Consider the following 10872-nt stretch of genomic DNA (forward strand, 5'->3'; position numbering starts at 1 on the left):
CTACATTGTCACTACTTATTAATGTGGAGTGGGAACATGAGTTCTAATTTTTGAAGCATAGTTCATTATCATTATATGGCAATTGATTGGCAGCTGGACTGTCATCTGTTTCTTCTTGCCTCTTTTTTCATCTGCAGATTCGAACCCGAGCCATCTCTGCTAAAGGCATGACCTTAGTTACTCCCCTGCAGTTGCTTCTCTTTGCCTCCAAGAAAGTCCAGTCTGATGGGCAGATTGTGCTCGTAGATGACTGGTATGGATTTTCAGATGTGAACTTCAAACTGCATTCTTACAATCGAGGTGTAATGGGATTCAGCTGCTAATCTAACTTAATTTGTGAAAGAAACATGACAAAATTTCATGACATAAATGAGATGTTTTTTATAACATTGTCTTGGAGAGTGACATATCTTGGTAGTGTAGTTCGTAGGTAGTAAGTCATACCAGTGGAAAGAAATGCATTTAGGCATTGAAGCCACATCTGCCCCCATGAATATACTACCCTAGAGAATTGGAATTTAATTGGAACTGGGGTACCTCTTTCATGTACTCTGTATGTTGGTTAGAGACTACTGGTAAGCATGTACTAACCACTTGACAAAAATGGAATAGATCTTAGTGACCTGTCAGTAGGCTCAGTCATATTCCTGAAAACTCCAGCAATGTGAGTCTCTTCTTTCATTCTTTTTTGGAAGCTGAGTGATCTGTATTGCTAACAGTAGTTTGCTTGATAGACTTCCTGGTTTACAGTACCCGCCAGTAGCCAGCAGTGGGTTTTAAGAAGTTAGTGTAAGACTGTTACCATTCTTCATATTTGTGTTTGCCTAAGTCTGGGGAATTGAAAGTATTGGTACTTAGTAAGAAGTTAAATTTATTCCATCACTTACCATATGTGAAATTGAGAGTCTTTCGCTGTATGTACCTCTCTTGTACTTTATCATTTTTCTCTGTTTTAGGATCAGACTGCAAATCTCTCATGAGGCTGCTGCCTGTATCACTGCTCTCCGGGCGGCCATGGAGGCTCTGGTTGTTGAAGTAACCAAACAGCCTAATATCATCAGCCAGTTGGACCCTGTTAATGAACATATGCTAAACATGATCCGCCAGATCTCTAGACCCTCAGCTGCTGGTATCAACCTCATGATTGGCAGTACACGGTGAGTACACAGTAACTTCTCTTTGAACCAAGCAGAGGACAGTGATCTTATACTGGCCTAAAATTCCCACAGTTAGCTGATAGAGGCCTTGTTTATTTAAGTTAAAATTCTAGACAAACACTGAATATGAAATTTAATTCTGGTTAACACACTCAGAAAAAAGGGTGTTACTTTTATCTCTGTTAATAGTGTATCAGTGCATGTTGGAGATTGAAAGCGACCTTAAAAGGACATACAAAGTCCGGGGTGGGTCACATGATGGGAAAGTGACAGAGCCCAGACTCTTCACTTTCCACAGTACTGTTTTATCTCTAATGAAAAAATGTTGATGGAAGGGTTAATTGCTGCTGCTTCAAATGAAAAGCCTCAAGGTTTATCTTAGTAGGGAAATGCAAGAATGTGACTGTCTTAAGTGTGAAATTTCTCTTAATTCTTAAAATGTCTTATTTTTTCCACCTTTTTAATCTCCCTTTGCTCACAATTCTTTATTTGGAAATATTTGATACCTGCAGAGAAGGCAGAAGAATAGTACAGCGAACACCCATATAGTCTTATAACTTAAATTCACTAATCGTCAGCATTCTTTGATTTCTTGCTTTCATACATGTGTGTAAACACACATACCTTTTTTTAAGATTTTTTGTTATGTTAATTACCATACATCATTAGTTTTTGATGTAGTGTTCCATGATTCATTGTTTGTGCATAACACCCAGTGCTCCATGCAGAACGTGCCCTCTTTAATACCCATCACCAGGCTAACCCATCCCCCCACCCCCTCCCCTCTAGAACCCTCAGTTTTTCAGAGTCCATCGTCTCTCACGGTTCGTCTCCCCCTCCAGTTCCCCCCCTTCATTCTTCCCCTCCTGCTGTCATCGTCGTCTTTTTTTTCTTAACATATATCGCATTATTTGTTTCAGAGGTACAGATCTGTGACTCAACAGTTTTGCATAATTCACAGCGCTCACCATAGCACATACCCTCCCCAATGTCTTATTACCCAGCCACCCCATCCCTCCCACCCCCCACCACTCCAGCAACCCTCAGTTTGTTTCCTGAGTTTAAGAATTCCTCATATCAGTGAGATCATATGATACATGTCTTTCTCTGATTGACTTATTTCACTCAGCATAACACGCTCCAGTTCCATCCACGTCGTTGCAAATGGCAAGATCTCATTCCTTTTGATGGCTGCATAGTATTCATTTGTATATATATACCACATCTTCGTTATCCATTCATCTGTCGATGGACATCTGGGCTATTTCCACAGTTTGGCTATTGAACACACATACCTACTTTTACTTAATTTGTGACTGAGTTGCAGAGGTTATGACATTTTACATCAGTATATTTCATGCATCTTTTAAGCATATAACTGCAATACCATGATCACACCCTCAAAATTTAAGTGTTTAACAACACTATCTAATATACATATTAAAATTTTTCTAATTATCCAAAAATATTCTTTAATCTCCCTTTCAAGGAACAGTTGCTTTCGGTTATAAACTGTTAATAATTTTAATATATAGAACTGCTAGAATTCATAAAGCATTCTGGGTCCCATTTTACTATAAACGAATTACTTTTTAAAATTTATTAATCATACACATAGTATTCAGTGTGTGCCAGGCCCTGTGCTGAGTGCTTTTCTGATATTAACTCATTTTAATATTTGCTCTATCTATGATGTAGGTAGATCTTTGTCCCCTTTAATATGAATAAGGAAACCAGCACAGAAGTTAAGACCCAAGGCCATACAGCTAGTGAATGGTAGGACTGGATTCAGACTAAAGCAGTAATGGCTCCTGAAACAGTGCTCTTACTTACTGTGCTATACCTTGCTCCTCCAGTGGGTCAAATACATATGAGAATTATTGAGCAGTCTTCAAAGAGAAAGGAAGAGTAAATGTCATAGGCAGATACAAATGTGGTGCTCATAGGTATTTAGAAGAGAGTTTACTTTTGGCAGGAGGCATGGTGAATAAGGAGACTTCACATACAGTCTGCTCTGTGGAGGACAAAAGTCCGGAACCTAGAAAGGATGGGATAAATACAAGAAAGAGTTTAGGATGCATGAATATAATGATGGCTTGAATTACAGTAGGGAGAATTGAAATGGGGAGGAGTAGATTAGACAAGTTTGCAGGACCATCAGGAGGAATTGGTGATGGATTGAAATGGGGGGGAGGCAGGGCAGTGAAGGAGTGAAGACAGATCCCAGCTATATTTCTGACTTGGACAACTGCTGAATTCATAGTGCTGGTCTCTATAAGAAAAGCTGTGCAGGAAGAATAAGCAGTTTGGGGTGTGCTGAGTTGGAGGGTTGTTAAGTGAGACATCTTGATTTATGCAATTTTTCATTACCCCTCATTTTCTTTATTTGCCGCATGAAACACTGATGTGTAAACAAATCACCGCAGGTGTTTTTCAGAAACGTACTTCAGAGTTAATGCAGGAAAATACGTGGTGATAAAGATCAGATAACACTGCCAACTCCAGGAGTCTCTTCCTTGCATATTACTGCTTTCGTAGAGTGCTGTAAAGCTGAGGCTCAGTGAAAGCGAATCGCTATCTTAAGTTGTAAGGGCATACTGCCAAAATGTAAGATCTTGGAGAATGAACCAGAAAGAACTTTACAGAAATGGATGGTTAAAGTAGATGCATTCTTCTGTGTCTATTATGGAGTAACAGATTTATTTCATTTCAGTTTATATTTGTGCACTTGGGTTCGTTCCCTTTGTGTATTAAATTTCCAAATACGACTTTATATTTTATGACTAGTTGAGATGTATTAAGGATGCTTTGCCAGAGTGGTGATTTCGTACTTTTCCTAGGTATGGAGATGGTCCACGTCCTCCCAAGATGGCTCGATACGACAATGGAGGTGGATACCGACGAGGAGGTTCTAGTTATGGTGGTGGAGGCTACGGCAGCGGAGGCTACGGAGGTGCCAGCGGTTACGTCGGTAGTGGAGGCTACGGTGGCAGCGGCTATGCTGGCGGCTCCAACTCCTATCGCGGAGGCTACGGCGGAGGCTATAGAGGAGGTGTCAGTGGTGGCTATAGAGGTGGCTCAGGAGGAGACTATAGAGGGTCTAGTGGAGGAGGCTATAGAGGAACTGGGGCATTCCAGCGAGGGGGTGTCAGGGGGGGCTATGGGAGTGGTTACTTTGGACAAGGAAGAGGAGGAGGTAGTGGCTATTAAAACGTGTTCTGTCAGTGCCTCTGCATAGACAGTTTAAAAAAAGAATGCATGCTACCTGTTTTCCCAAGTTGTTTATTTGATGCCAGTAAGTAAACCCATTTTCCACCCATTTTGTGGTTCATTATAGTTTAAGGAAACCAAGCATATAGATAACATTAGTGGTTTTGTTTATATTATGTAAAGTACACTGATTGTAAAACTACCACAGTTTGTATTTTTTCTTTAAGGAGTAAAGATTTGCCTTTAAAATTAACTTGATATTTTCTTGGCTTTAGTTTATTAATACAATAGAAAATAAAGTATTATACCAAATATTGGCAATGTAGTTCATTGTTGACATTACACGTTAGAATAATTTTACAATGCCGGTTACATCTATTTGAAGCATCACAGGAAAAATTGTACTTTCTGTTTTCCAAAGTATACCAAGTGATACTGTTACTTGTAATAAGTATTTAGAATAAATAGCCTTGAAATAAAATTGTTCTTCCAGTAAATACTGGCCAGTGCACAATTTCACATGGACCTCTGCCCCTGAATAAAACTTTTGACCTAAGGCTGAACATTTTCACTTTTTCCCAAGCTTTGTCTTTGAAAAATCTAAGACCAGGTAAGCATTCACTTTTCTAAGTTAGTTTGCAGTGTAAAAATTAATTTTAATTAGAATTAAAAATTAACCCACAAAATTCTTGAATTAAGGTTATATTTAGTCGAAGAATGAGGGTAAGTGAAGCTTCACCAATGCATCAAGTTTATTTTAGTAGAGATGTTTATACATTTATAACATTTTATGATTTTCAGTAAATTTTCACGTTTCTCATTTGAAATAGCCTAGTACAGTAAAGTTCACAAAGGCTGGGGCGCCTGGGTGGCTCAGTCGTTAAGCGTCTGCCTTCAGCTCAGGTCATGATCCCAGGGTCCTGGGATTGAGCCCCGTATCAAGCTCCCTGCTCAGTGGGAAGCCTGCTTCTCCCTCTCCCAGTCCCCCTGCTTGTGTTCCCTCTCTCACTGTGTTTCTGTCAAATAAAATCTTAAAAAAAAAAAAAAATCACAAAGGCTTTGGATTAAATAGTAGACTCATCTTTTTATTTTATTATGTTAATCACCATACATCATTAGTTTTTGATGTAGTGTTCCATGATTCATTGTTTGCGTATAACACCCAGTGCTCCATTCAATACATGCCCTCTTTAATACCCATCACCAGGCTAACCCCTCCCCCCACCCACCCCCAGAACCCTCCGTTTGTTTCTCAGAGTCCATAGTCTCTCATGGTTCGTCTCCCCCTCTGATTTCCCCCCTTCATTTTTCCCTTCCTACTATCTTCTCTCTCTCTCTCTTTTTTTTTAAAGATTATTTATTTGAGAGAGAATGAGAGATAGCACTAGAGGGAAGAGGGTCAGAGGGAGAAGCAGACTCCCTGTTGAGCAGGGAGCCTGATGTGGGACTCGATCCCGGGACTCCAGGATCATGACCTGAGCCGAAGGCAGTCGCTTAACCAACTGAGCCACCGAGGCGCCCTCTTTTTAAAGATTTTATTTATTTATTTGAGAGAGAGAGAGTGAGAGACAGCACGAGAGGGAAGAGGGTCAGAGGGAGAAGCAGACTCCCCGCTGAGCAGGGAGCCCGATGTGGGACTCGATCCCGGGACTCCAGGATCATGACCTGAGCCGAAGGCAGTCGCTTAACCAACTGAGCCACCCAGGCGCCCTCTCTTTTTTTTTTAAACAATGTATTTGTTTCAGAGGTACAGGTCTGTGATTCATCAGTCTTAAAACAATTCGTGGTGCTCACTATGGCACATACCCTCCCCAATATCTATCACCCAGCCACCCCATCCCTCCCCTACTCGAGCAACCCACAGTTTGTTTCCAGAGATTAAGAATTCCTCATATCAGTGAGATCATATGATAACATATTTTTTGCTGATTGACTTATTATATCCTCTAGTTCCATCCACATTGTTGCAAATGGCAAGATTGCTAGGTGGGTTTTTTTTTTTTTTGATGGCTGCATAATATTCCATTGTATATATACACCACATCTTCTTTATCCATTCATCTGTTGATGGACATCTTGGCTCTTTCCATAGTTTGGCTATTGTGGACATTGCTGCTGTAAACACTGGGGTGCACATACCCCTTCGGATCACTACATTTGTATCTTTGGGGTAAATACCCAGCAGTGCAATTGCTGGGTCGTACGGTCGCTCTATATTCAACTTTTTGAGGAACCTCCATACTGTTTTCCAGAGTGGCTGCACCAGCTTGCATTCCCACCAACAGTGTAGGAGGGTTCCCCTTTCTCCGCATCCCTGCCAACATCTGTCGTTTCCTGACTTGTTAATTTTAGCCATTCTGACTGGTGTGAGGTGGTATCTCATTGAGTTTTTGATTTGGATTTCCCTGAAGCCGTGCGATGTTGAGCAATTTTTCATGTGAGTAGACTCCTCTATCTTAAAGCTACTCTAGGACACATGAATTAATCTTGGGCAAGTTATATTTTGCGTTCGTATCCTTTTCAAAATCTTCTCATTTTACGCATGTCCTTTAGATAACCTGTTGATCAGCCGATGACTCCTACCTATTTACAGAGTCTCAGATCTGTATGTCCCCCTGAGATTTCCTTGCGGAGCATCAGATCATATTAACTGCTTACTGGACATACACTGCTGCTAGATACCCCATGGAAATAACTCAGTTTTCCAGACTGAAGAAAACCACCTAATTCAACCTGTGCCCTATCCTATACCCTATTCCCTGTTCAAGTATGTGTGTTTTTTTGTTATGTTTTAATCATGGGAGTTTCAGCTACTTAATTGCCAAAGCCTTAATAAATTACCACATGTAGTTCTCCCAAAACACCTTCCAGTTGTGCTTTTATAAACCAACTACCTACTCTATTCAGGCTATCATTAACTTGGATGTACAGTGATGGAGCAGCCTCTTAACTGATCTTCCTGCTGGAAGTCCTGTCTACAATCCATTCTCCATACTACAACCAGAGTGAACATTCCCATTCAAAGCTAATACCACCGCCACCAGGCACTCCTGGCCTAAACGGGAGATTCCTCCTCTAGCCTCAGTCCTCCTTACCAACCATACTGAACTTCTAGCCTTATCACTGGACCCTGCTTTCTGTTGCCTTCATGTTGTGAAAACTTGTACCACAGAAAGTATAAATTGAATAATGCCTCGTTTAACTGGTACTCATTTCTCCAATAACTCCAACTAGAAGTGAGAAATCAAAAGATGACTAAAATGGCTGAGAGAGATGTCAAATTACATTCTCTAAAGCTTGAAAGAACGACTTTGGCATAGTTCTAATAGTCTTTGAGTCTTTAGCTAAGAATTAAGGAAGTGCCTATGCAGATTTCTAGAACTCTTTTTGTGCCTGCCTCCTCTCTGTTCTGCCCCACAAATCGTAGCTACCCTCCCTAAACCAGCCTCTGTCTCTTCAGCTCTGTGAGACCGCTTGTGTTCTGCTTCGTTCTTTCTTCCTCTGCCGTGATCTGTCAAAGTACCTCCACACAGAAAGGCAGGGTGATCTTAGGGTTCGTCTCATTTGTTTCCCTTAATTTGGTGATCACTGTTCTGCATTGTTCAATGCCTGAAAGCAGTTGATTCAGATAAGTACACACATACACATATGTAGAGATACATACAATATTGTGTATGGAGATAGTTTTTAAAAAATAGATCATTTGGTTTTCTAGTTGGTTACATGGGAGTGGAGAGGAAAGTCAACTATCAGACTGTCATCACTGTAAGTGGAAGTCAACTTAAGTTGATTTTAATTGTCAGTCCATTATAACATCATATCCAGAAATCATTCCTTCCAAAGAATGATCAGACTTACGGAGCAGAAGGCCACATGGAGTATTTTTTGTGGCATATTAATACCTGGAGATTTCAACCAATGTGCTGTGTTTCTCAAGCATCCCTCTACAGTCTGCCTAAAACAATATTCCTTTTAAGGGATGTTGCAGCAGGTGCAAGATGACTTGGAAAGTGTTTCCAAAACAAGAGCCAATTGTACCCCTCCCATTCAGGAGATGAAAGGAGCTAGACACAGTATGGGGGAGAGAATTTGGAAAGAAAGAATATGTAGATCACCACACACATACGTTGGGGTTTGGAAATACAGTGAGAGTTGGCACTGACAAAAGTGGGTCTGCCCTTCTAGAAATTTAGGCAGGGATGAGAACGGACCTGTTCTGTGATGGCATCTTCACTGTGTACTTAGATGCTTGAAGATTATAGCAGTGACAACCCAGCAGCTTTCTTTGAGGCTGAGGGTGATGTAGAAGGGAATTGTAAATTTCCTTTGGGCCCAGAGAGAGGCCGAAAAGTTAACTGGGGCAATAAGTTGATGTGCCATTTCCAGGAAGCCACGCTGAAGAGACTGTTGGCACTGTGATCTTTAGCAGCAGCTACAATTTGATGGGATCTCCCATGCTGTGGAGCTGCACATAAAACCCTTGGGACATCACCTGTGCCAAAGGAACAGACCAGGAGAACATGAACAGTGTGTCAGTTTAGGGTCAGCACAGACGAGAAAGAGGACATCAACTGCGGCAAAGCCCATATTTGAAAGCCAGTTTCCCTGCCTCTGAGTCTGGAAGCAGAATTGGGATTGTAAGGCAGTAAAGGACACTAGAAATGGAATTTTGAATTGCACTGGAACTGACTGACGGGTTTTGGTTCTGACTGGAAATAAAGTTCCTGAATTCCACTGGATTTACCCGAAAGACACATGGGCCAGAAGACAGGAAAGTTATTTGAAGTGTATTTGTGTGCCTTTGCTATTTGTGGACTGTCCTATTAGGTGTAGTGTAAAAGGTTTCTGACTCGTGGGGAAAATTTACTATTGAATCTTTCAGAGCTAACAGGTTATCAGATGACTTTAGTGATGATTTAGCTTTTAGTAAAGAATCTACTTCCTGGGAATGAATTAGGGTGGCAAACTGGAACAAGTTGGTCACCCTAGGATTAATGTTAATGGTAGATCAGTCAGGAATTTCTAAACTTTGAAATTGCGTATTTCCTTCAAACCTAGAAATATAAGTATAGAGGCAATAAAGGAAATTGTCTGTAATTCAGTGTTTAACACTTCTGACTTTAACTGGTAAACCTGTATTTAAACCTGTATTTAAAACCTATATGTAAAAATGTAAAATAACTATAGTAGAATTATTTTTAATATTTTAGTAATTATTCAAGTGAAAATTTATAGTCTTTTTAAAATAATAGGAAATACAGTAAAATTTGGTTAATCTGATCTAAATAAAATTTAAATTTTTTCGGCATTAGTAATAGTTTTGAGCATTTTCAAAGTAACAGTATTTCTAATGATACCTGTCAATGACTTCAGAATTTTATTGGTAAGTAAAAGAAATGTGCATCTTATGCAGCCGCAAAATCTGAAATCACCAAAAAATTTGTGTTGTCATAATGTTTAGTATTAAAATACTGAGTTACAAAGTTGCCTGAGTTTTCCACGGAACAAATCAGAATGTTCTGAGGTTTAACAAAATATGTAGCAATATATTTTGTTAAAAGACAACTGTTTGAGGTTTCAATTGAACAATAATATGTGAAAGGAAACTTAAATGTTACCCAAATCTGTGGTCGTAAGCTTCTGTGGACTGAGAGGCTCCTTTGAGAATATGATGAAAGCTGTAGACTGTCCACCAAAAGGCAGGTACACAAAATTTTTCTGACTTAAAATCTCTGTAATTCACAGACCCTTGAAACCTGTCTATATATTCCAGTGTAAGAACACCTGATTTGGTTCAATCACTGAAAGTATAGTATATTTACATAGTTTTCTCATTTTTCACTTTAATACTTTGGAAGAATTAGACCTGTCCTCAAATGCAATCAGTTTAGAAGATAACACATTCGCGCTCTGGGACGGATGTCTTACCAAGAATGGCCAATTACTCCTATAATCAGAGCAACTTTTCTGTGCCCTGTGCTGCCAGAGGAATGTCTTTCAGTCTTTTGATCTGTAGCCACCTGCCATTTCACTGCTTCTACTTCATAAACTGACAACAGGCTCTAGCATTGTGGGTCCCATTCTGCTCTTCAGTTGAGGCTCTGCTCTAGCTGCTGCCTGCGTGGTAATGGAACAAAGGAAGTCTCCACTCCCACTGCCAGTCTCTCAGGAAAAGCAAAAAGGGATTCAAATTCATCCCTTTTCATTCCGCATCACAGGCCACTCTTCTAATCTTGATTTGCCCAGTCTACACCTTCAGAATCCTAACCTCTTCAACCCCAGCAACTGTGATGAGATATCCTTAAAAGCCCTGGATTGTAAATCTTATCTCCGTTTTTAGCACAGGCAGAGAGCCACTAGTATCATTCTTTACAACTAAGTTATTACTTGGATTGTACAGACAGTGTGGGATGTAATGTTCCTAAGACCCAGCACCTATACTCTCTTTAAGAAACTTACGGTCTCATAGGAAAGCCAGTTACGTGCACAAAAGGGAAGGGCAGAG

General features: G+C 40.2%; 1 protein-coding gene across 2 annotated transcripts in view; it reads left to right on the top strand.

The window, feature by feature from the left end:
• Positions 1-4679, top strand: part of DHX9 (DExH-box helicase 9) — a 56850-nt gene extending 52171 nt beyond the window's left edge. For both annotated transcript variants that reach the window (XM_028121519.2, XM_028121520.2), the window contains 3 exons: positions 138-253; positions 957-1157; positions 3998-4679. In XM_028121519.2, coding sequence (XP_027977320.1) covers positions 138-253; positions 957-1157; positions 3998-4367 — 687 coding nt within the window. In that variant the 3' untranslated portion in view covers positions 4368-4679. The remainder of the gene's footprint in view (positions 1-137; positions 254-956; positions 1158-3997) is intronic.
• The last annotated feature ends 6193 nt before the right edge of the window (positions 4680-10872 follow it).

This window comes from Eumetopias jubatus, unplaced genomic scaffold, assembly GCF_037043125.1.
Source record: "Eumetopias jubatus isolate StellerSeaLion01/CBP00866 unplaced genomic scaffold, mEumJub1_p1.0 scaffold_12, whole genome shotgun sequence".
NCBI lineage: Eukaryota > Metazoa > Chordata > Mammalia > Carnivora > Otariidae > Eumetopias > Eumetopias jubatus.